Source organism: Amblyraja radiata, chromosome 28 (genome assembly GCF_010909765.2).
Source record: "Amblyraja radiata isolate CabotCenter1 chromosome 28, sAmbRad1.1.pri, whole genome shotgun sequence".
Taxonomy (NCBI): domain Eukaryota; kingdom Metazoa; phylum Chordata; class Chondrichthyes; order Rajiformes; family Rajidae; genus Amblyraja; species Amblyraja radiata.
Window position 1 is genome coordinate 16,633,358 of NC_045983.1, and position 26,111 is coordinate 16,659,468.

At 47.8% G+C, this 26,111-nt stretch overlaps 1 protein-coding gene across 1 annotated transcript in view; it reads right to left on the reverse strand.

Moving 5' to 3' along the window:
• atp2a3 (ATPase sarcoplasmic/endoplasmic reticulum Ca2+ transporting 3) overlaps positions 1-26,111 on the reverse strand; it is a 136,872-nt gene that overhangs the window by 66,819 nt on the left and 43,942 nt on the right. Inside the window, exons 4-5 of the mRNA XM_033045929.1 lie at positions 18,434-18,535; positions 9,097-9,235 (exon numbers count right to left, since the gene is read on the reverse strand). Coding sequence (XP_032901820.1) covers positions 9,097-9,235; positions 18,434-18,535 — 241 coding nt within the window. The remainder of the gene's footprint in view (positions 1-9,096; positions 9,236-18,433; positions 18,536-26,111) is intronic.

Genomic DNA, 26,111 nt, shown 5'->3' on the forward strand with positions numbered 1-26,111 from the left:
GGAAGGAACTGCATATGTTGCTTTACACCGAAGATAGACGCAAAATGCTGGAGTAACTCAGTGGAACAGGCAGCATCCCTGGATAGAAGGAATGGGTGACATTTCGGGTCGAGATCGTCATCTTTGAATCTCTCCCAAGTTTCTTTAAAATGTTGTAATTGTACCTGTTCAACCACTTCCTCTAACAGATTGTGCGAAGGACAATAGTGGGCAAACACATGGGCAGGGGCAGAGCTAGATTGGGGGAGATGCGAGGGGATCCACTGGTCAGACTGTCAGATGGGCAGAGGCTGACTGTTGCCATAGTTTTGATCATCTGCTTCTCTTCGATACTTGATCTGCACATCGATCCTTTGGAGGCCACGGTTTGTGACATCTCCCTTCCTACCCGGCACAACCACAACTAGACTCGAGTCAACAGCCATTCTGTACATCCAGCAGGGAAGGTGCATACACAGAGATACATGCCTAATTTACGCAAAACTGATCAGCAACAAAATACATTTGCGTTGGAAATGTGTGTTGGAGCAAGAGGTACACCCAAGTTGTTGGACATTGAATAGGACCAAGGGTATCGGCAGAGGGTAACCGGAAAGGCTGTGTCTGGGTTCATAAAGGCAGTTAATAGCATGAGCCTTTCACATATACAGGGAGTGCCATTGGTCATCCATTTACCTGCAGCCTTCCTGTTGCAGTAATATTACATCCGCATTTCCCCAGCACGCTACTTGCATGAAGCCCAGTTACTACTGTGTAACGCATGGATTGCAGCGCTGTAGTCTCCCACCACTTGTGCAGCACGGCGGCGCAGCTGGTAGAGCCACATCCTCAGCGCCAGGCATTCTGGTTCAATCCCAATCTCAGGTGCTGTCTGTGTGGAGTTTGCATGTTCCCCATGTTGGTCTAATCCCCCCACCCCCTTTAAGTCTAGACATGGGGGATTGCAGGTTATTGGCCTCTGTAAAGTGCCCCTGGTGTGCACGGAGTGGATGCAAAAGATCGTAATAGAGCTAGTGTGAACAGGATGGTTGATGTGGGCTGAAGGGCCTGTATCTTTCAATCAATCAAATTAGCTCTAATAACACACAGGATTTAGTGTGGGGGCATTAAGTTTGGAGCAAGGGAGAGGCAGTTTTCATTCTGGCTGCCCACGCTGACCCCAGCACTGGTTCAACAGCCTGCCAACACGCCGAGCTCCGTGCCACTCATAACCCCATCCACTTGCCAAAGGCATGAATACACATTTTCCTTCTAGGGAAAGTTGCTCTGACACAACAAGCAATATTTATGCAAGTGAAGTTTCCTATCACAGTCGGCTCAGTGGATGGAACCCACTTCACAAAATCTAAATTGTTCATTGGTCAGGTCAGCAATATCCCTCGTTACTCATCAATAAGTGCACTGTGCCAGCATCCCATTTCCTTGTGCTTTAATCACTATGGATTGAAGTTCCCACAAACAGAGAACAAACAGGCACTGTGCGATAATAGAATGTGTTGTGGAACAGTGCAGAGGCCGGACCCAAAGGAGCTGATTCTTCGACCCCAAAATACAAGTGTTTAATAATCAATTTCCAGCAAAGTGGTGGAGCATCCTGTTACTAGATACTGTGATAATCCACACTGCATGGACTATTTATTCCACAGTTGCCTAGGTAGCAGGCAGGGAGCCCAATTGTGGAGATGTTACATGTTGAGCAACACAGTGGCGCAGCGGTAGAGTTGCTGCCTTACAGCGCTTACCGCACCAGAGACCCGGGTTCGATCCTGACTACAAGCGCTGTCTGTACAGAGTTTGTACGTTCCCCCGCGACACATGCGTGGGTTTTCTCAGAGATCTTCAGTTTCCCCCGACGCTCCAAAAGAGGTACAAGTTTGTAGGTTAATTGGCTTGGTATAAGTGTAAATTGTCTCTAGTGTGTGTAGGATCGTGTTAGTGTGCCGGGATCGCTGGTCGGTACGGACTCGGTGGGCCGAAGGTCCTGTTGCCTCGCTGTATCTTTAAACAAAACTAAACCTCGGACTTATCCAAACCCAAAGGGCCGTCATCAGCCTGGGAGGCTGAGCTCCGTACGGCTGCTCTCCCTGCTCTGCTCCCACACACTGCAGGCTGGCAAGAAGCTGCTCAGCTGGTTAGGGTACAAATACCAAACAGTCCGTCCCACCCCAAGCTTCGACGCTACAGAATTCTGCTTGTTGACATTGGGAGGAGGATTCCACCCATGGGGACAAACAATTACACAGCTCCTGCGGTTAGAAAACCACATTCCAGACTAGTTACTGGCGGTGAACGTTTCCCTGGTGACGGAGCAGGGTTGTGCCAGGCTGCAGAGTATAAACTAGATCCAAAGTGTTATTTCCTGAAGCAGCAGGGGCAGGGGGTAGGGATAAAGGTAATTTTTAGGGACATATATCAGTCAGCCTATTTCACGATCAGTCGCAGCCTAGTAGAATCCAGTCCCCTCGTCCCGCACTGCAGCTCTGTGGGACAGTGCGTATCCCTCAGTGTAGGAGAGGAACTGGGGTATTGCCTCCAGCGCCTTCGAGGTTGACTGCAGCAGGTGCCACCCGGGACACCTATGTCATCGGGCAGGGAGATGGATGTTGGCGGGCCTGAGCTGGCCAAGGGTGACAGAGGAGGCCCTGCAGCAGCCGAGGGCTTACCGGGATTGTAGATGCTCCAGTACATCCAGCATGTGGAGTTCGGCGTTTATCTTTATCTTTTGCAAATGGCACCAAAATATGGTGACGGGTGCAAGAATCTCACTGTGCAGTGCATATGTGACAATAAAGAACCATTGATATCTCAACACCTCCTGAACAAGACCCAACAGACACTTCTCCCCATAGACCCCATCGTAGATGGCAGTAGTGGCCTTCCAGAGATGGCAGCAGGCAGAGGGTTTATTTTCAATGGTCTTGGAGATCATCTTAGATTAGTGCCATGTTTAACATAGGGAATGACTAGAGAATGGGATTAGACTGGGTGGGATGAAAGTGTGAACTGTGAGTGGGTTTAGTGGATTATTTAAGGGTGCTGGGAGTTAAGAACACTGGGGTGGAGTGGGAGGGATGTCAAACGTGCTATTAGACTGGGTAGGACCAAGTAGATTGTGGAAGCAACACATAATGGGGGCGCAAATTACAGAAGCCATATTCTCTTCTCAAAGTCTTCAGGATGAGACTCCATGTGTCAACTCAAACTCCTGCGTTAAACTAGCGCATGAGAAGGGTCAAAAAGTCTAGACCATGCATTTGTCCCACCTTGATCATTTATATGGGTCAATTGCAGGCAAATGGGACCAGCATAGATTGACATCTAGGTCGGCATGGATGGGTTGGGCTGAAGGGCCTGTTTCTGTAGTAAGCAAGGGGCTGCAGATGCTGGTTTACAAATAAAGACATAAAGTGCTGGAGTAACTCAGCGGGTCAGGCTACATCCCTGGTGAACATGGACAGGTGACGTCTCAGGTTGGGGCCCTTCTTCAGGCCCATTTCTGTGTTGCATGACTATGACACAAGGTGGTCACCCAAGAAATGCTTGGCCACAAATACAAGCCTTGAACTGGACCACTGCGGCTCCTGGTACTGAACCTCTCGTCACTTCAGCACCATTACTCCAGCCAAAGACTGAACACAAGGGGCTTCCCAATGATCCACTGCCTGGACTGCTCCCAGGTTGTCTCATTGCTCCTCGCTGAGCTCAGGACATTCCACTCTCTGCCCTTAATGTCCCCAGGGTGTCTCAGTGCATCTGCTCTGCCAAAGATGTTTAGCTTAGTTTAGAGATACAGCAGATACCCGGAGAAAACCCATGCAGGTCACGGGTAAAATGTACAAACTCCGTGCAGACAGCACCATTGTCAGGATCGATCAAAGGTCTCTGGCACGGTAAGTGGGACAGGGGCATCAGGCAGCGACTCTACTGCTGTGCCACCGTGCTGCCATGTGTTTGAGATTCTCTTCACAAGGCAAAGGCTCACATCGAAGCCGATCTGTGAGAACGGGATGGTAATTGTTTTAGGTGGCGATCAGCTCAGCGTTAAATACCTCTCAGGATACCACTCAAAACCCTTAGTGGTCCTTTTGAAATAGAAGTGGCCATTGTAAGGGGAGGCCTTGTTTCAGCAACTCATCCCAGGCTCGAGTCCAAGACACATTGCAGCAGATCCTCGTGGCTCATTTAGTTATCGTTTAAACAGCAATTGTTCAACCTGATGTGTGGGAAGAAACTGCAAATGCTGGTTTAAACTGAAGATAGACATAAAATGCTGGAGTAACTCAGCAGGACCGGCAACATCTCTGGCGAGAAGAATGGGTGACCTTCCTTCGGGTCGAGACCCTTCTTCAAACTTAATTGTTTAACCTGACTCGGGCATTACAGAAAATAATGATTCGGGTTGTTATTAGGTGGCAAGGAATGCACCAGCCTCAACTCACTTTAAAACTGAGCATCAACAGCGTTAGTCTCATGACAACAAGCAGAGGAATGATTGCCTAGAAACAGCTACTTTCACAACACTTGTTCACCGAAACAAATGATCTAATAGCTTAGCGATGAGAATAACATAATGATCATAAACCAGGGATGGAGGAGGAACATTGAGTAAAAACCACCAGGGCTGTTTAAAATAACAGGTGGACAATGCAAGGTGAACATGAATGGTGGATAGGTCACGGAGAAGTGCCAAGGGTGTAAATAAACACGGCACCTTTGAGGCTTGATAATTAAACTATTAAAAATGTTTAACTGGCAGGTACATAAAGATCATAAGGTGCAATAAAGTCATTAGATAGCATTCAGGAGCAGGGAGCCAATTAATTTATCTCACAGATTTTCCCCAGGCATGAATGGGATTGTTTAGGTGTTACATACACTAAAGGCACGCCTCACTTTCACCTACCCTGCATGGAGTTCCCCATTGTCCAGGGAAGCTGCTCATTTACATTCTGCTGCTTGCATCAGCACTTCTACAAAGGTGTAGGGACACCCACTTTAGCTCGGGTTTTCTCGGCTCAGTCCCAAGTGCCATAGACACACTAGTCAAACCTGTTTTGGTTTCTGTGTTGGAGCCTTTGATGCTCTGCTCACATCAAAGCTGGAGCAGGCCCAGAAAGTCAAATCCAACATGATGGAGAGAGGTAGCCACTTCCCAGAGTAACGTCTTGGGTTGAAGTCCCACTCCATGGGTTCCAAGCACCTAATCTTGGCCAATTGGCTCTCCTCCACTTCTCATTACCAATTCAGGCCTCAGGGCGAGTACTGGCTGATCCAATAGTGGTGGCAAAGTTATGCAATGCCCTGCCAGTGCTAGAGCCCTCAGGTGCTAAGAGTGGGCCGATAAAAGGGTCTTCTTCTTGCATATTGGGTGCACAGCCTAAAGTTGTAGGATGACTTGTTCTATTTGATCTTATTTGATTGTGCACGCCGGGTTGATTGCATTCGTCGAAACAGGGCGGACAACGTGAAAGTTGCAATCTTCCACCCCAGTAGGAGGGTGAACCAGGATAAAGCCTCCAGTGCTTTCAAGGTAGGTTGCAGGAGGCGCCCCCAGGACACAAGGTGACCGGGCGAGGAGAGGGGGGGGACGGCAGTTAGCGGGAACTGCTCCAGAACATCGAGCGGGCGGGAAGAAGTTTGGACTTGAATAATGGCGCCAAAAATGGCAGCACCCGCATGTGTAAAATATGCAAAAGAAATTTCACTGTGCAGTTGCATATGTGACAAATCAAGTATTATTGACGCTCTCGCTGAAGAGCCAGCAACGAGTGTTCATCGACGGTCTGTGGCCCTCCCATCATCTGTACTCGGACTTGTGGTTACTCATAACACATGGCTGGACAAGAGATTCTACTGGGCTCAACTCCATATTTACACTTGGTCATCTATGGTCCCTAAATCTTAGGCTCCGGTCTTCCATTACCCAGGGGTCAAGATGCTCTTTCATCAATTGATGCTTGAGGCAGCAATATTCCCCTTACCCACTCCACCCAGACAAAGGCCTGATCACTGCCCCCATCCTTGATCCAGCCTTGCCCCCTAGCCCGGGCGTAGGACCCATCCACCACTCCTGGCCGCATCCCTCAAGTACCTGCTCACCCCCAGGCTCCCATCATGTCTGCCACCACCGTGCCAGGAAAGTCTCTAACCTCCACCCACCCACCCTGCACTTGCCCCAGTCCCTATGGAAACGCTCACATACATTGCAGGCTAGGACTCGCCGATCATGCCCGTACATGGAGCAGGATGCCTGAAAGATCACAATGAATTTATTCGACCAACACAATAATGCAGAGACTGCCAATATTTCGCACAGCACTTAAACAAACAAATTGTCGTGAAGTAGGTGTGGCGGGTGAGGTTTTGCCAGTAAATATCCCTTCTCTCTCTCTCCACTTCCTCCTCTTCTGCCAAGTTACTGGCTGGCTTGTTCCATTGACTTTTTAAATGCAGCTTTCAAGGCCAGAACCTCAGTACATCAACTCCCACTTACTCCCAGACCCTGGGTCTAGAAAACCAAACTGCTAAAAATAGTGGATTGTACACAAAACACATTTTGTCTGCAGCAGTAGAATGGAACAAACAAGAGGCCCTGTCATTCTTTGCACACATTCTATTTCCATCTTATGGGTGCCAACTAATGCTGTGCAACATCTTCACAGACCGGTGACACGGTGGTGCATTAGTAGAGTTGCTGCCATTGACTTGGGTTCGGTCCTGACAATGGGTGCTGCCTGGACAGAGTTCGTACATTCTCCCTGTGACTGTGTGGGTTTTCTCCGGGTGCTCCAGTTTCATCCAACAGTCCAAATATGTACAGGTTTGTACGTTAATTGACTTCGGTAAAGATTGTAAATTGTCCCTATTTGTAGGATAGTGCTAGCTTATGAGGATCGCTGGTTGATGTGGTCTCGGTGGGCCGAAGGGCCTGTTTCCGCATTGTATAACTAAACCAAAGCAAACCACTGTTCACAAACTAAACACGGCACTCAACATGGGTTCTGTCACGGTCTCTGAGCCACCTCAGGGTAGGAATATTTCAGACCAGTACAATTCTTGTTCTTGCGAGACAGGGATTAAAGAACAGCGCAGGGCTACACTTGCTCGATCCTTCACTGAAGTAAAGGATGCTTGATATAGATGGAACTGAGTGGTTCGTTAAGCAAGTCCTACGTTACCTACAGAAAGCCAAAATAAGTTATCCCTCTCTCTTCTTCGAGTAACAGAACAGTCCTAGAGTCACACGGCACGAAAAAACAGGCCCTTCAGCCCATCGTTTGCAGACCAAATATTTTATTCTCTCGACAATCCTTACCCATTGCCTCCTTCAGGGAAGTACTTTTGCAGAAAGGCTTGAGAGACTGTAGCAGTGCTGGTGACTGATGCAAGTAGCGATGAATGTAGGCAGAGTGAAACTCAACTGTTTATTCACAATATTGGGATTACAGTGACATTGTAATAATTCTAAACCATTATCTATTATTTTGTAAGCCTTCAGTAAAATTTCCAATTAGCTATAATACCCACTTTGTGAATCAACACTTGAGCACTTTCTGTAATTAGTGCTCTGCAGCAAAATAATTACGGGATTGATTGCATCAAATGTGTAATAATAAAGTGAGCAGTTTCAAGACATTTAAATATTTGTTTTATCTTCTTGTTATGTTGATTCACTAATCCAGGAGCAGGACTGGTTACCCGAAACTGCTCTGGAAGAAAAGAAAGTTCTTCTTTTCAGCATTGAAGTCATAGAGAATGACAAGAGAAAGGCTATTTGCTTAATAGCACGTAACATGAGATTTTGGACATGTAGTGAGAATTTTTAAAAAATTAGTTTCTGGGAATTTGAAATAACTACAGATGATGCTGGAAAAACTCGGGTCGGGCAGCATCAAAGGGAAACAGTGAATGTTTCAGTTTCCAAGAAAATCAGTTGAGCTTTTCCAGCATTTTCTGTTTTATTTTTGGACACATATCCCAATGAAATCTGATCCCATGAGAAATGACACCAGGTCTCCATTAACCTGGATGTAAAATGCATTGGACCATAGCATTTGTGAATGTAATGAAATCATCAACGTGCACAATGCATATCACGCAGAAATTACATGAAATTATTGCCATTTTACACCTGCATTGGCGCCGATCTTTGCACAAGCGCAATTCAGGCAGCAGTTCTCCGCGCTGTTCAGAGTCCACCCTTCAGAGGTGAGCTCCGCAGATTTAAATGCAAGAAGGTTCTGAGGTCCTGGGTGCAGAAGGTGTACGAGCACCTGGAGAGGAACTCAGTTGTGAAAGGTGTTCTTTCAAGCTGAGATTCAGGAGGTACCATGAGCCCCGTCACATCTCACCTCCTCTGCTACTGAATATGCCGTGTAAACCCGAAGAAGGGTATCGACCCGAAACATCACCTATCCATGTTCTCCAGAGATGCTGCTTAACCTGCTGAGTTACTCCTGCACTTTCTGTCCTTTTGCCCAAAGGTACATTCCATTTTGGGTGGAATTGCAGTGGGAGGGGTGGGAGGAGGGGAGGGGGGTAGGGGGGTGGGGAGGGGAGAAGGAGTGCCCTGTGAACTCTGAACATTTGGCTAAATGCAATGAATATGGACCAAACTCAAGCAAATGGCATAATCTCAGATAGGCATGATGGTCGGCAAGGTGGAGTTGAGCCTAAAGGCCTAATTACGGTGCTGTAATACTCCATGACTCTATGATAACCTCTAAGCCTTTTCTATCCATGTACCTGTACCAATGTTTTTTTAAACATTAAACATTAAAACTGTACCCTCCTCAACAGCTTCCTCTGGCAACTTATTTCATGTACCCATCACCCTTCATTTGAAAACGTTGCCCTTCAGATCCTCCATGACTCTGTAGTGACCATCTACAAGAGGAGCAGTATCACAGGACAAGGTGACAGCTCTGAGCACTTCCATCACAAGCTTTTAGTGGAATCAAAATGGCATATCCTAGAGTTGCATTAAAATACCAGGGTTCATCTACAGACAATGCATCCAGTTAACCCAGAGGACCAGATATTCACTGGCCGGAATGCATGTGATAAATCATCAGCAGTGGCAGAGTTCTCACTTACCTGCGATTTCCACAATGTCTCCAGGCACAATGTCTCGAGCTTTGATTCTCTGCACAGCCTTCCGGTCCATGCGGTACACCTTGCCCATCTCGGGTTCATACTCTTTGAGCGCCTCGATGGCATTCTCTGCGTTCCTTTCCTAAAAATGTGCAGAGAGTCGTCACTGGCGGGTATCACCACAGTTTAATGAAGCAAAGCAAGAATTTCATTGTCCTATTAGGGACACATGACAATAAACTCACTTGAACCTGAACCTTATCAGCGCAGCACTCACTCTAGCCTGCCGAGACATGTGGGGATCCCTAATAATCCTGCACCTATTGGATCACTTTAAAGGACATTTCAGAGTCAGGCCCACTGATATCTCAACCATCTGGTTGAGCAAGTACCCCTGATCCCCCTAGGGCAGTTAAAGGAATATCAGCAACTGTGATGGCCCAAGGTAAGAGAATTCCTCCTTAAATTTCTACCACTAGGGCGGCACAGTCGTGTAGCGTTAGAGCTGACACCTTGCAGTGACAGAGAACCAGGTTCGATCCTGACTACAGACGCTGTCTGTGCAGTGTTTGTACATTCTCCCCGTGACCTGCGTGGGTTTTCTCCAGTATCTCTGGTTTCCTCCCACACTCCAAAGTTGTATAGTTTTGTAGGTTAAATGGCTTGATAAAATTGTAAATCGTCCCTAGTGTGTGTGTGTGTGTGTGTGTGTGTGTGTAGGACAGTGTTTGTGCACGGGGATCGCTGGTCAGGGAGGACTTGGTGCGCTGAAGTGCCTGTTTCTTCACTGTAACTCTAAACTAAACCAAACTTAAATTACAATTCTGAGCCTTTTTCTAAACCTCTCCATGTTAGTCCTATGCTTTGTTGCATAGTTTTAAGTACTGTCTAACCTGTGCCTATTTCTTTCCAATACTAAGAGAACCCCATCTTCTCCAATCTTTGCCAGAAGGTCAACCTTGGAAATTTTATTTGACACGTTCTGAAGTGCTCTCCATCTTTATGCCAGATGGAGTCAGACACGCAGATCAACCACACAGCCAACTACACATCCATCCAAATGCAATGCTGTGCAAGTTTGGTATCAATTCGATTTTCAATTACATTCCTGGAGATTTAAAAAATATTATGGACACAGATTTTTTCTTTTAAACGTATGAACTTCTTTTATGGCTTCTAACAACTCAATTATTTGTATTCAAGAAGGAACTGCAGATGCTGGAAGATCGAAGGTACACAAAAATGCTGGAGAAACTCAGCGGGTGCAGCAGCATCTATGGAGCGAAGGTAATAGGCGACGTTTCGGGCCGAAACCCTTCTTCAGACTGATGGGGGGGGGGGGGGAGAAGGAAGGATAAAGGGAGGAGGAGGAGCCCGAGGGCGGGGGGATGGGAGGAGACAGCTCGAGGGTTAAGGAAGGGGAGGAGACAGCAAGGGCCAGCAAAATTGTGAGAATTCAACGTTCATGCCATCCGGACGCAAGCAACCCAGGCGGAATATGAGGTGCTGTTCCTCCAATTTCTGGTGTTGCTCACTCTGGCAATGGAGGAGACCCAGGACAGAGAGGTCGGATTGGGAATGGGAGGGGGAGTTGAAGTGCTGAGCCACCGGGAGTTCAGGTAGGTTATTGCGGACTGAGCGGAGGTGTTCAGCGAAACGATCGCCCAACCTCCGCTTAGTCTCCCCGATGTAAATCAGCTGACATCTAGAGCAGCGGATGCAGTAGATGAGGTTGGAGGAGATACAGGTGAACCTTTGTCGCACCTGGAACGACTGCTTGGGTCCTTGAATGGAGTCGAGGGGGGAGGTGAAGGGACAGGTATTGCATTTCTTGCGGTTGCAACCGAAAGTGCCCGGGGGGGGGGGGGGGGGTACGGGAGGGAAGGGAAGAATTGACAAGGGAGTTCCAGAGGGAGCGGTCTTTGCGGAAGGCAGACATAGGGGGAGATGGGAAGATGTGGCGAGTGATGGGGTCACGTTGGAGGTGGCGGAAATGGCGGAGGATTATGTGTTGTATTTGCCGGCTGGTGGGGTGAAAGGTGAGGACTAGGGTGACTCTGCCCTTGTTGCGAGTGTGGGGATGGGGCGAGAGAGCAGTGTTGCGGGGTATGGATGAGACCCTGGTGCGAGCCTCATCTATGGTGGCGGAGGGGAATCCCCGTTCCCTGAAGAACGAGGACATTTCCGATGCCCTGGTGTGGAACGTCTCAACCTGGGAACAGATGCGGCGTAGGCGGAGGAATTGGGAGTAGGGGATGGAGTCTTTACAGGGGGCAGGGTGGGAAGACGTGTAGTCCAGATAGCCATGTGAGTCAGTTGGTTTGTAGTGTATGTCGGTCAGAAGTCTGTCCCCTGCGATGGAGATGGTGAGGTCAAGGAATGGTAGGGAAGTGTCGGAAATGGTCCAGGTGTATTGGAGTGCTGGATGGAAGTTGGTGGTGAAGTGGATGAAGTCAGTCAGTTGTGTGTGGCTGCAGGAGGTGGCCCCAAAGCAGTCGTCAATGTAACGGAGGTAGAGGTCGGGGATGGGGCCCTGGTACGTATTGAACAAGGATTGTTCAACGTACCTGACAAAGAGGCAGGCGTAGCTGGGGCCCATGCGTGTGCCCATAGTTACGCCTTGTGTTTGGAGGAAATGGGAGGAGTCAAACGTAAAGTTGTTGAGGGTGAGGACCAACTCCGCTAGGGCCCACCCTGCCCCCTGTAAAGACTCCATCCCCTACTCCCAATTCCTCCACCTACGCCGAATCTGTTCCCAGGATGAGACGTTCCACACCAGGGCATCGGAAATGTCCTCGTTCTTCAGGGAATGGGGATTCCCCTCTGCCACCATAGATGAGGCTCGCACCAGGGTCTCATCCACACCCCGCAACACTGCTCTCTCTCCCCATCCCCGCACTCGCAACAAGGGCAGAGTCACCCTAGTCCTCACCTTTCACCCCACCAGCCGGCAAATACATAATCCTCCGCCATTTCCGCCACCTCCGACGTGATCCCACCACTCGCCACATCTTCCCATCTCCCCCTATGTCTGCCTTCTGCAAAGACCGCTCCCTCCGCAACTCCCTTATCAATTCTTCCCTTCCATCCCGTACCACCCCCCCCCGGGGCACTTTCCGTTGCAACCGCAAGAAATGCAACACCTGTCCCTTCACCTCCCCCCTCGACTCCATTCAAGGACCCAAGCAGTCGTTCCAGGTGCGACAAAGGTCCACCTGTATCTCCTCCAACCTCATCTACTGCATCCGCTGCTCTAGATGTCAGCTGATTTACATCGGGGAGACTAAGCGGAGGTTGGGCGATCGTTTCGCCGAACACCTCCGCTCAGTCCGCAATAACCTACCTGAACTCCCGGTGGCTCAGCACTTCAACTCCCCCTCCCATTCCCAATCCGACCTCTCTGTCCTGGGTCTCCTCCATTGCCAGAGTGAGCAACACCGGAAATTGGAGGAACAGCACCTCATAACCCGCCTGGGTTGCTTGCATCCGGATGGCATGAACGTTGAATTCTCCCAATTTTGCTAGCCCTTGCTGTCTCCTCCCCTTCCTTAACCCTCGAGCTGTCTCCTCCCATCCCCCCGCCCTCGGGCTCCTCCTCCTCCCTTTTTCCTTCCTTCTCCCCCCCACCCCCCATCAGTCTGAAGAAGGGTTTCGGCCCGAAACGTCGCCTATTTCCTTCGCTCCATAGATGCTGCTGCACCCGCTGAGTTTCTCCAGCATTTTTGTGTACCTTCAATTATTTGTATCCCTGGTCCCTTTGGTCTGCAATTCCATTCAAACCCTGATTTGCCAAGGAGCACAAAATGCATTTCTTCGTATCATTTGCTTGAAGTCATTTACTATCTAATAAAACTTGCATAATGTCTTTGTATATTTTGCCACAATCCTCCAAACTATAACCATAATAGGACTTTGAAACTGTATTTCTAATCGAGTCTGTTTCTATAAATTGCCTACCTCCACCAATGTAAAGCACTTTGGCCAACGAGAGTTGTTTTTTTAAATGTGCTATATAAATAAAAGTGACTTGATGCGACTTGACTATAGGCAGCACGGTGGCACAGCTGTGGAGTTGCTGCCTTGCAGCACCAAAGGCCTGGGCTTGATCCTGAGAATGGTTGCTGTTGGTACGGTGTTTGTACGTTCTCCCTGTGATTGCTTGGGTGATTTGATTCCCTCCCACATTCCTAGGTGCAGGTTTGTATGCTAATTGACTAAATTGTCCTTCGTGTGTCGGATAGAACTAGTCTGAAGAAGTGCCTCGACCCTAAACGTCACCCACCCCTTCTATCTGGAGAAACTGCCTGTCCTGCTGAGTTACTCCAGCATATCGTATACGGGCGATGGTTGGTTGCCGTGGACTCCTCAGGCCAGAGGGCCTGTTATGAGGCTGTATGTCTAAAACAGAAAACTAAAACTAAAACCTGCAGCAGTTGCAGGTCAAATCCTTATTGAATACCATTTCCACAAGTTCACATATCTCAGTAGTTAATCTTCATCAGAAGGAACAGAAGATAACACCATTTCTTGCTCCCTCTCTACTCTCAATCAAACCATGGAAAACCATTTATCCAACTTAGCACCAATATTGCTCAATACCAACACCGTACCAGGAAATCTCTGTTTGGAAAAGTTCACAATTGATCCAGAATCTATGACATTTGGGGGAAGAGAAACCAAATGTTAACTGTCCTTCCCTGAAAATGTGCTTTCTGACTCCACGTGTTAATAATTGCCAAGTTATCTCTGTCACTTCTGGATTTCCCTATAAGAGGAAACAGCCTTTACTGTAACTATCTGCCCTAACTATTCCTTTTTCATGTTTATATAGCGTGAGATCGCTTTCAGTACCTCCTGTACCATGTAAGCTCAAGTGAATACATACTAAGTTCGAACAATGGGTCTTTTCAATTTAATCCCTTCAATTCTCAGTTACATTCTTATAATCATCTGAACCACAGCAGATCTATGTAGCTTTCTAGATAATGTTTGATAAGCTGCAATTGTTAACATTGCCGTTACGGGTGGTCGGGACTTATTGCAATACTCTAAATATGGTTCATCTTGATATTCCAGTTCCCCTGAGAACAAACTACCATTCCATGAGCACTTTTGTTAATGCTTTCCATCTGTTAACTAGCTTAAACCCCGAGACATAAACACTCATTTCTCTGCTCTCTACAATTCTCAGCATTAACAGCGCCTTCTGATTTATCTTTCTTGGACCTAGAATGAATTTCAATTATCATAGATTTGCCTTTGCTGTAATCTATGCCCCTTTGTAACTTTCTGTTCCTTTCTGAACCAAGTTTCCCAATTTAGTATCCAATTTGGATATATAACTCTATGATTCATCATGTGTAGGAAAAAACTGCAGATGGTGGTTTAAATCAAAGGTAAACACAAAATGCTGGAGTAACTCAGCGGGACAGGCAGCATCTCTGGAGAGAAGGAACTCCTATCTGTAATTGCAAACTCGCTTCCAAAACCTTGCACTTTCATTTCTACTAATAGTGATGACATCTGTAGACACTCCCTCATCCATCGCCTCAGTCATCCCAGAAGTGTGGCTGGGTAGACATGACCTTTCTTCCACACATCCCTTCTCTGACCAGATCAGGAGCTTAGTCTATGCCAGATGCAGTAGGTCCCCCACCATTAATATTAAACCACTCTCCTCCCCGCTCAACCACTGATTCAATATATGATGTTTGCTGTCTCTCCCTTGGGGGCAATACGACTTATTCGTCGTATCCCCCCTCTCTGCCTCCGTCTGCACTGAGGCCTAATGGCGGAGCTGGCGACCTTGGGACTCCGGAGGCAGAGCCAGTCAGGACTTGCCCTGGACTCGCTCCCGTGAGGGCGGCCTAGCTCGGGGCTGGAACTGCGCTCCCGTGAGGACGGCCTGGCGAGGGGCCGAGACTCTCCCGTGAGGGGCTGTGGCACTCCCGTTGACGTGGCCCAGCCCGAGGGAGGAACGGCGCTCCCGTCGGAGTGGCCCAGCCCGAGGGAGGAACGGCGCTCCCGTCGGAGTGGCCCAGCCCGAGGGAGGAACGGCGCTCCCGTCGGAGTGGCCCAGCCCGAGGGAGGAACGGCACTCACGTGAGGGCGATCCGGCTCGGGGCTGGAACGGCGTTCTGGCAGTGGCGACCCGAGTCCGGGGTTCAGCCGCGGGCCAGCGGCTGCGTCCGCTGGACTGAAGGGCGGCAGCTTCGACCACCCCGGGCCGCGGTGTTTGAACCGGCCCGTTGCGGGGTTCGGTGAGCCGCGGGACTGTTTGTACCATCGCCCGGTGGGGTATCGCCTCAGCGCAGAGGGAGAAGAGGAGGGAAGAGACTGCAGCCCTAAGATTTTTGCCTCCACCACAGTGAGGTGCTTGGAGGACTCACTGTGGTGGATGTTAATTTGTGTTTATTGTTGTTATTATTGTATGATGTATGTATGACTGCAGGCACGAAATTTCGTTCAGACCGTAAGGTCTGAATGACAATAAAGGCATTCAATTCAATTCAGTAATCACCCTTCCTGTCCACACCGACCAACCTGCCCCATCTACTCTAGTCCCACCTGCCTGCTTTTGGACTATATGTCTCTAAATGTCTCTTAAATGTTGCGATAGTACCTGCCTCAACCACCTCTTCTGGCAGCTAGTTCCATACACCCACCACCCTTTGTGTAAAAAAGTTACACCTCGGGTTCCCATTAAATCTGTGCTGTCTGTACGGAGTTTGTAAGTTCTCTTCGTGACCTGCGTGGATTTTCTCCGAGATCTTCGGTTTCCTCCCGCACTCCAAAGACGTACAGGTTTGTAGGTTAATTGGCCTGGGTTTGTATATTTGATACAAGTGTAAATTGACCTTAGCGTGTGCTGGCTTCTGTTAACGTGCAGGGATCGCTGGTCGGAGCGGACTCGGTGGGCCTGTTTCCACACTGTATCTCTAAACTAAAGTAAACTTAATTTGGTGTTGTGAAAAACTTGGAAGATTCCTCAATGGTTCATTTCCATACGGTACAAGAATGGTGCCAGTTCTGGGGCAGTGAAACACCACTCCCCCCCCTCCCCTCCGATTTAATGATCTGTGTGTTTGTGTACAGAGCAATTATTTAGTAACCAGTCCCCACCCTGACTTTGATGCAGCAATTTCTAAACATTCCAACATAGAAACAAGAGGTGCAGTTGCAGGATCAGATAAACTTTACCAACAAGTCTATTCAGCCCATGGCTCCATTCTAAAAATATGTTCCAGCCCAACGCCACCTCCCAGCACCGGGACTGAAGATCAGCAGCTCACAGATTTTCAAGTACATATCCAAGCACTCTTTCAATGTGATGACGATTTCTCCCACCTTCTCAGACAGAGTTATAGACACCTTTTTGCCCTCTGGGTGTACGTTTCTTTCTCCTCAGCTCCCCTATAACCCCTCTCCCAATTAGCAGTTTTTGTTTCAAGAGAAAGTAACCTTATTCCAACTTCCCTCACATTAGGGTTTTCCAGTCCTGGCCACATCCTGTCTCCTCTGCACCAACTCCAGTGCCATCGCTCCTTTCCTGTGATGACCAGTCGAGCTGTGGTCCAACCGGTGTGGCATGGTTACATTCAAAACTGTGGTGCATTGAAACGACTTCTCTCAAAGGTCAGTGCATCTGTGGGGTTCTCCGTCCCCCAAGAATGTGAAGGCCACATCATTAGATGCATTTAAAGTGGAGGTAGATTAATATTTGAAAGTTCAAGGAATAGAGGCACAGAAGCCAGCGTGGATTATATCAAATGGCAAAGCTGGCTTGAAGGTCCTGACTGCCTTCTTCTATGTTCCTGTGCTCTTAATCTTGTGCATTTGCAATTTATCTCCCCAAGTATGAAACTATTTATGTCTCCCTGTGCTCTTTCCCACTTCTGTCAATTTCATCCAATTCACGGTCAAATTCTGTTGCACATGCAAACTTCTTTATCGCTCCCTGTGCATCAGTCTAAATGATTTATATACATTATTAAAAGCAAATGACTAAATACTGAGCCCTGTGGAACTCTACTGATAAAGGCTTTCCTATCACATAAACACATGTTAACCACTTCCGTTTCCGCCCACTGGGCCAATTTACGATCCAGCCTCTCGGAGATCCTTGAGTTTGTATACGTTTGCCCAGTCTGCTACGTGGGACCTTGCCAGGTTCGGCAAAAAATTCACCAGCCCCTTCAATCCTCCTTGCTACTTCCTCACAGAATTCACGTCATTAGGCTGACGCAACCATCCCTTAACAAGCCTATGCCCATTGTCCCAAAATAATCAGCATCTTCCCAAATGAAGGTCCGCACTGACCATTAGAACTGATCCAATAACTTTCCCACCACTGAAGTTATAATTACTCAGATCATCACCCTCTTTACACAACAGCACCACGCGAGCAGTCCTCCTACACCATCCTGTCATTGGGGAGATTGAGGAAATGGAGCTCAGAGCCTCTTCTGCTTCCTTCAATTCCCTGTTTCATGAGATGTATCTATTTTCGAAAATGCTACATCTCTTAATACTTCCTTTTTCACAAAGTTTATCCTGTTCAATGTTTTACACTCACATCCTCCTTAACTCCAACTTTAATATTTGTCTCCACTTTTGTAAAGACAGTGCAGTGCTCATTCAGAACTCTCTGCATATTCTCTACCTCCATACGCAGGGCATGCTTTTGGTCCCTAATCTTTGGCCCCCTCGCTTTCCTTCCTTGTCCTCTTGTTCTGCGTGCACCGACACAACATTTGTGGATTTTGTGAGATATCATCTGTGTTTTATCATCTCCTTTGACTGTCCCTCCCTTCTAGGCTTTCACTTACAATGTCTCAAGGCCTGGTAGAGGATAGGTTGCTGCTCATGATTATTGCTGATTAGGCTATTTGTGAGGAGTGACAGATTGAGGGTCCCACCACCAACATTCATTTATAAAGCACAGCATCCAAGCCGAGTTCAGCACCGTTGCTGCTTCACAGTGCCCGAGACCCAGGTTTGATCCTAAATGCGGGTGATGTCTGTACGGAGTTTGCACGTTCTCCCTGTGACGGCTGGGTTTTATCCGGATGCTCCAGTTTCTTCCCACATTCCAAAGACGTGAAGGTTTGCAGGTTAATTGGCTTCTGTAAACTATCCCTAGTGTGTGGGATAGAACTAGTGCGCAGGCGATCGTTGGTCCGTGTGGACTCAGTGGGCTGAAGGGCCTGTTTCCACACTGTATCTCGACACTAAACCTGCTGGGATATACGACCAGGTGTGGATGGAGAGGCACGCTGGGTTGGGTAGGGGGAAATAAAACCAAAGATGGGTGAATAATGTTGTAACATAGAGTGCTTACCTGCCAAACGCCAACTAGAGCATTCACTATCAGGATTAGGAGGATCACAAAGGGTTCCACGAATGCCGTGATGGTTTTCTCATCCTCAAACCAAGCCAAGACCTGGAATACAAAAGTAGCCATGAGTCCCCGATATCTTCTCAGATGCAGCATTTCTCCCACAGGATTAGCCAGGCCAGGCCCCAGGGACAAACCAGTGCATCAAAGAGTTCATTGCCATGATTTACCTGACCACCCTTCTCGGGCTGAAGTCCACACCCTTCCCTAGAGCTGACAGTCCACACAATCCTGGCAGCGGGACTGGACCCAAAACATTAACTCCATTTCACTTTCCACAGATACTGCTTATGCTACTGAGTATTTCCAGCACTTCTTGTTTTTTTTTTAAGATACAGATTCTTTAACATACTCACAATTTGTATGCCCCTGTCCCACTTAGGAAACCTGAACGGAAACCTCTGGAGACTTTGCGCCCCACCCAAGGTTTCCGTGCGTTTCCCGGAGGTTTTTGTCAGTCTCCCTACCTGCTTCCACTACCTGCAACCTCTGGCAATCACCTGCAACCTCCGGAGACCGCACGGAAACCTTGGGTGGGGCGCAAAGTCTCCAAAGGTTTCCGTTCAGGTTTCTTAAGTGGGACAGGGGCATCAAAAGCCATTCCAATGAATAGTAAAGATTAGAATAATAGGATCTCGACCTTAAACGTCACCTATTCCTTTTCTCCAGAGATGCTGCCTGACACGCTGAGTTTTGTGTCTATCTTCAGTGTAGATTCAATTGATCGTGAACAGAATAAGCTGCCTAATCCCAAAATGAATCCCCAGGGGGACTCACTTTTCTTGCCCCTGTTCAACCACAAAATCCAATCACCGATGCAAGGGTCTGGTAATGGAATTGTGCAGAATCAACAGCGAGGGAAACGGTTAAATAATCCAGTATGAATGAAGAACCATCAGCTTCTTCTGGGTCAGCGCAGTGGCACAGCAGTAGAGTTGCTGCTTTACAGTGCGAGTGACCTGGGTTGGATGCTGTCTACGGGTGCTGTCTGTACGAGGTATGTAGGCTCTCCCCGCGAGTTTTATCTGAGATAGAAACATAGAAAGTAGGCCACTTAGCCCATCGAACCAGCACCGCCATTCAATATGATCATGGCTGATCATCTAAAAGCAGTACCCAGTTCCTGCTTTTTCCCCCCATATCCCCCGATTCTTTTAGCCCCAAGAGCTAAATCGAACTCTCTCTTGAAAACATCCAATGAATTTGCCTCCACTGCCCTCAGTGGAACAGAATTCCACAGATTCACAACTCTCTGGGGGGAAAAGTTTGGAGGCTGAGCAGTGGCCAATGGAAGCAAGGGATGTTACACTCACAGGCCAATGTGCAATGTGACTGCAATGAGGCGTGGTGGAGGGAGCCGCTGCAGGCCCTGCTGCAGCCTGGGGCTCAGTTTGCACCCGGAACACACGCGGTCTGCAGCAGCGCTAAGCAGATCAATACATCGCCGGGCCAGGACAATCCCTGCAACTACAACCCAGTGCTGTTGCTGGGACAATGAGCCTTTATGGCCAAGTTAAGGCGCAAACATATTTGACAAATCTGAACTTGAAGGGTACAGGACGTCGCTAGAAACACAGGAACTCGTGTACAGTTTGCGTGTCATCTACTATCTTATACTCTTGTACGCGAGTATGATTGTGCCTAATGTATAGTAAGATTGGTACTGAACTGCATATTTTTAAGAAAAATCACTATGCCTAGGTACGTGACAATGAAGTACATTGAACCATTGACCAATTGCGTTTAAGGTGGTGGTGATGAGTTGACACCTCTCTGCTGCAGTTTAAATTCCACAGAATGAGTCACTGAACAGGAACAGCTCAACAAATGTACACAAAATTGCTGGGGAAACTCAGCGGGTGCAGCAGCATCTATGGAGCGAAGGAAATAGGCGACGTTTCGGGCCGAAACCCTTCTTCAGACATAAGACTTTTTGAACACAGCTCAACAAATAGCAGGTCTTTGGCTTTTCAGGTTCAGCGCTGACTACCTGCAAGACCTATGCAGCTGCAGCCACCACCCTCCCCTTTCCAAACAAGATGTGCAACATATTTTTCCTGCAGGTGATGATACAGTAATCCTAAAGACACCACAATACACTCTAGGTGAGAACCACTCACAGCATCAAGCAGTTTTTTTCCTCATCTTGCTCACCAATGATCAAGGTAAATGAGATAGCTTAACCATCCACCCTGCAACAGCACTCCTGGTCGGCACCATCCAGAACCGCCTGCCCATTTCATTACATTCCCTCCACCGTCAGTGCAACGTGGCTGCGGTACGTGTTACCCTTAACGTGCACTGTAGGTGCTCCCCAGGCTCCTGACTGCACCTCACACATAGAGCCATGACTTCCAAAAATGAGCACAGTAGGTTCTGCACGTTCCTGCCCAATTCTAATCCCCTTGTGAATACCCGTTGAGTGTCTCCAACATTTTTGGTTTTGATTTCATATTTCCCACCAGGTGAAATTTTTGATTTGATTTTGCCTCTGCCTGCCAACGGTTGGTAGAAACTGAATGCACAGCTATGAACCCCAGGCTTTGCCTGACGTGGCACTGTCTGGATATGTGCATGTGCATTCATCAGCGTTTGAGCCAATATTCCTCTTTTCACACCAACAATAAGTTATTCTTCTTATTTCTGTGCGTGGGTCCTTGTTGGCCTTGATCCAACATTAATTCCATGAAAGGCGTGAAGTAACCAGTCTGAGCAAGAGCAGACCTTGCTCAACAACATTCTTTACCTTTATCAGTGAAGGGCCTGTGTCCAAGTTGTCTCTAAACCTAATCTAAAATTGTATCTATACTAAAACGTTAGTGAATTCAGTGGTGGGGAGAGGGGGCTCTCTGATCTACAGGTTGTTCCCAGGTACATACTGAAGCGAACATCAAGTGCTTCAGGACGATCTTCATCTCGGTGGAAGACACACTTGGGCCTTCCTGAAACCCATTGGTCTTGCCATACAACTCAGCAGATCAAGCAGCATCTCTGGAGAATGTGGGAAGGTGATGTTTTGGGTCGGGACTTTTCTTCAAATAGGCATGGTAGATGGAGCACCAAAACATTGCTAGTTTGACCATCTCAATTGAGAAAACAAATGCAGAGTATTTTTTGAATGTCAAATTAGGAGGAAAAAATAATACGTTGGCCTTTATTGCAAGAAGATCCAGCTATGACAGTAGAGATGGTTTACTTCAATTATACAGGGCCCTTGGTGAGACCACAGCTCAGGAGGTGTGTGAGATCTTGGTCTCATGGCCTAAACGGATATTCTTGCAGAAGGGGGGATATGTAGCAAAGATTTACTCGACTCCTCCCCAGGATGGTGAGTCTATCAGAAAAGAAATGCTACATAAAATTAAGAGGGTTATAGGTAGAGTAGACTGCAGGAATATTTTCCCCTCGCTAGGAGTGAATTAAACTAGAGGCATAGATTTAGGGCAAGGGAGATGACATTTTGAGGGGACCATTATCACCTAGAAATTGGCAAGTAGCTGGAATGCATTGGCTGAAAGACTGAAAAAATGAAAGGCGACTCGTGAAACTTCCAAAATCCTTATGGCACTTCCCTTGCCAGGGGAGTCTGGACCCTGGGATCATGGTCTCAGAATAATGGGTAGGCCATTTGAGACAGTTAAGCAGCTATTCTTCTCTCGGAGGCTGGCAAAACTTAGGAATTCTCTACAATGCAAGGGCCTGAAGGCTCAGATATTGATCATGGTCAAAACAGAGACTGGTAGATCACGTGTACTGAGGGAATGGAGGGATAAGGAGATAAGTCAGGGAAAGAAGTGTCGGAGGTAGGTGGTCAGATGGAAGTGTGTTGAATGGCACAGCAGGCCATAGATTTACTGCCCCAGATCAGAGAGCCCCCTCTCCTCAACACAGAATTCACTAACGTTTTAGTATAGATACAGTTTTAGATACCGCTTGGACACTCGCCCTTCAGCCCACCGAGTCTACACTGACCAGCAATCACTGGTACACTAGTTCTATCCTACATGGGAACATGTGGATGCAATACAAGTGCCTGAATCCTTGCTGGGCCCACCCAATGGCTACAATGTTTATGTACTATTGTATCTTTAGCTGATTTCTATTTGTTGCGCGCTGGGAGAAAATATTGACACTGACGATATGAATTTTGGGAATGCAAAAGCAGAGTAAAACAAAATAACAACTGGATGGACAAAACTTCATTGAGCATCTAGTTAATGGGGTAAAAGAGCATGAACCTGGTTTTGAACTCTCCACATGCATGAACGGATATGGTTGCAACAGGTTTTATACTGGACAAGGCTGCCCCACACTGAGGGTCACACTATACTCTAGCCCACGCTATCCCCACATCCTGCAATGTGTTAAGAATTTGGTGTTACCACCTGTAAATCAAACCATTGTCCAACACAATGAGTTTAGAAGGACGAGGGGGTAACCTCATTCATAGAAAATAGTGAAAGGCTTGGATAGAGTAGATGTGGAGAAGATGTTTCCACTGGTGGGGAAGTCTAGGACCAGAGGCCCTAGCAACAGAATAAAAGGACGTACCTTTAGAAATGAGATGGAGGAATTTCTTTGGTCAGAAGGTGGTGAATCTGGGGAATTCATTGCCACTGAAGGCTGCGGAGGCCAAGTCAATGGATATTTTTAAGGTGGAGATTGATAAGATTCTTGATTAGAACGGGTGTGAGGGGTTCTGGGGAGAAGGCAGGAGAATGGGGTTGTGAGGGAAGAAAGATTAGTCATGATTGAATGGCGGAGTAGACTTGATGGGCCGAATGGCCTAATTCAGCTCCCATAACGTATGAACATGAATACACCCCTCACCCAGCCCCAGCTAAATGCCACATGCCCTCCCTCCCCCCTTAACAGTCAGAGGTAGAAGGTTGATTCCTTCTCCAGGCTACATGGAGCTGGTGAATGGACAGTCAAGGAAGGGGAAGAGAGGTCTGGAGCACGCAACATTCGCAGAGAACGTGTGCCGAGGAGGAACGTTCCCAGCCCAAAGCTCAGAACAGGTTCGGGAGAGTTGCCAAACTCTGAGCTCACACATGGCGGAGGGAAGCAGGCCGAAGATAAAACCAAGGCAAACAATCAGCCACAGGCAGGCTCCGTCCGGGTAAACAGGATTTCCTCAACTTGGCTCAAAATTAAAAAGATCACTTGCAATCGTCGACTTTGCCCAATGATGTTTACTGCCCCGTCTGATGCCCTGACCGCAGGATTCGACGGTTCGGCTCGGCCCGTGGTGGGTTTACCCCAGCCGGCAGTGAGCCCCCCAAATGCCTCCGCCTCAGTTTCCACAGATGCCACAAAAGCTGCGTATTTGCATGTTGCTTCATTTCGCGCCTTAATTTGCATAAGGCAAAGTCACGGCAACCGAAAAATATCCACATCGTCACGGCAACCAAAGGCTGCGTTTTCACTCTCTGAAAACCAGCTCTCCCCCTGTGCACGGCTGCACACACTCCCCATTCCTCTCCCTTCCCACTGCAACCCACCTCCCTCCTCCTGCAACTACTCCCAGCTAGCAGTCAAACAAATGACACAACTAGGAAGAAACGCATGCACTTTTGATCAAAGGCAAACATACCAAGATCCACCTTGCTTTGCATCAATTTGCTGCTCAGTTTGTTTAACAAATCCTACCCCGAGCAGAACTTGAACTTAGACGTTCAACACGTTTTATTTCAACAGCTTGAGACATCTCCTAAGCCAGGGAAGGATTACAGCTAAGAAACTTCAGACTCGCTCTGCATGTAAGCAGACTTCTTACTGCAGTGTCTTAACTGAGTAGCTACAAGAGTTACTAAGTTAAACTGGCCTCAGACGCAGTGACACAGAGGGACAATGGCCAACGGCTGACAGGCCAAACAATAGTAGAAATATTATTACAGTGCAACATACCCCACAAAAGGTTACCAGTCCCACTAAGATACTGGTTTTCAAACCAGTCTCAACCTCACCCATTATATTAAAAAAAAACTTGTACTTCAACATCATTTTAATGCCAATATCCAATAGAGATTGTGCTAACTCATACAGCTCAGCTGCCTCCTACCAAGCATGTATATCTATGTAAATAGACCAGGCTGCTTTGTGGGACTGTGTGGGGAGGGAGAACATGAAACAAGAGTGACAATACCTCCTCTTCTTCCCCTCCCTTTGCTCTCTCCTAATGTTAAAACTTTCATACCCCAGCCATTCAGTCCAGAGGAGGGGTCATGACCCAAAATGCAATGGTCCATTCCCCTCCGCAGATGCTGCCTGACCCACTGGAGTTCTTCCAGTCGTAGATTTTTTTTACTCCAGTTTTCAACATTTGCTGACTTGTGTCTCCATTTCCCACCATTGCTGGGCCTGAACCCCCTCAGTGCTGGGGTCACCCAGTGACGGCGATTACAAAAAGTGGTGGACACTGACCGGTCAATCACAGGCACTGACCTCCCCACCATCGGAGGGACCTCCCCACCATCGGAGGTGCTGTCTCAAAAATGCAACCAGTATCATCAAGGACCCACACCACCCTGGCCGCACTCCTATTTCACTCCTGGCATCGGGAAGGTGGTATAGGAGTCTGAAAACTAACATCCAGTTTCACGAACAGCTTCCTCCCAACAGCCATCAAGCCACTGAACACTATGAACTCCACCTAAACTCCAAACTGCCTAGGTTGTAATAGGGACTCGAGTGTTGTTTTGTTTTGCACTATGTTCAAACTTATTAAATTATTTATTTGTTTGTTTCGAAACCTGTCGTGCTGCTGCAAGTAAGAATTTTATCTTTCCGTTTTCAGAATACGTGACAATAAAACACTCTTAACATGTTTTGGTTTAGCTTTCTAATCAACAATCTACAGTCTCATCTCAATCACAACATCAGGGCAAAACACCTAAGGAGTCCTGGCCAATATTTGAAGGCGATTTGAACACTTGCTCAAAGGGTGTGTCGGGGAGGGGGAATCCCAACATAACAACAAGAAAAAAAAAACAAGCAAGCAACTTGGGGGAGTTCAACTCTTAGCCCAGAGAATTGATGATAGCCAGTGGTGGACTGGCCAGGGTGTCAGCTTGCCCGATGGCAAGTGGGCCCCTGATGAAGTGGGCCCCTTATATCAAGTGGGCCCCTTATATCAAGTGGGCCCCTGATGAAGTGGGCCCCTGATGAAGTGGGCCCCTGATGAAGTGGGCCCCTGATGAAGTGGGCCCCTGATGAAGTGGGCCCCTGATGAAGTGGGCCCCTGATGAAGTGGGCCCCTGATGAAGTGGGCCCCTGATGAAGTGGGCCCCCTTTATCTCCTGGCAACCAACAATATTTTTAGACCCAGTCCGCCACTGATGATAGCCATCATCTACTAACCCCTCCCCAGCCAAAATGGCGGCATCATGAGATGACAAACGCACTGTGCAGTGAAGGAGAGATTAAGCAGTCACATCAAGCACAAAAACCACAGTCAACTCCACTTTTACCCCATGAACATGAACGATTACCTTCAAGGTTCCCTCCTGGTTTCACATCACCTTCACGTGTACAAATCATCACTAAACCATGAACCTGGAACACTAAACCTAACCAGTGGATGATCTTCTCCAAACGGTTCCTCAAATGAGCTTCCCCA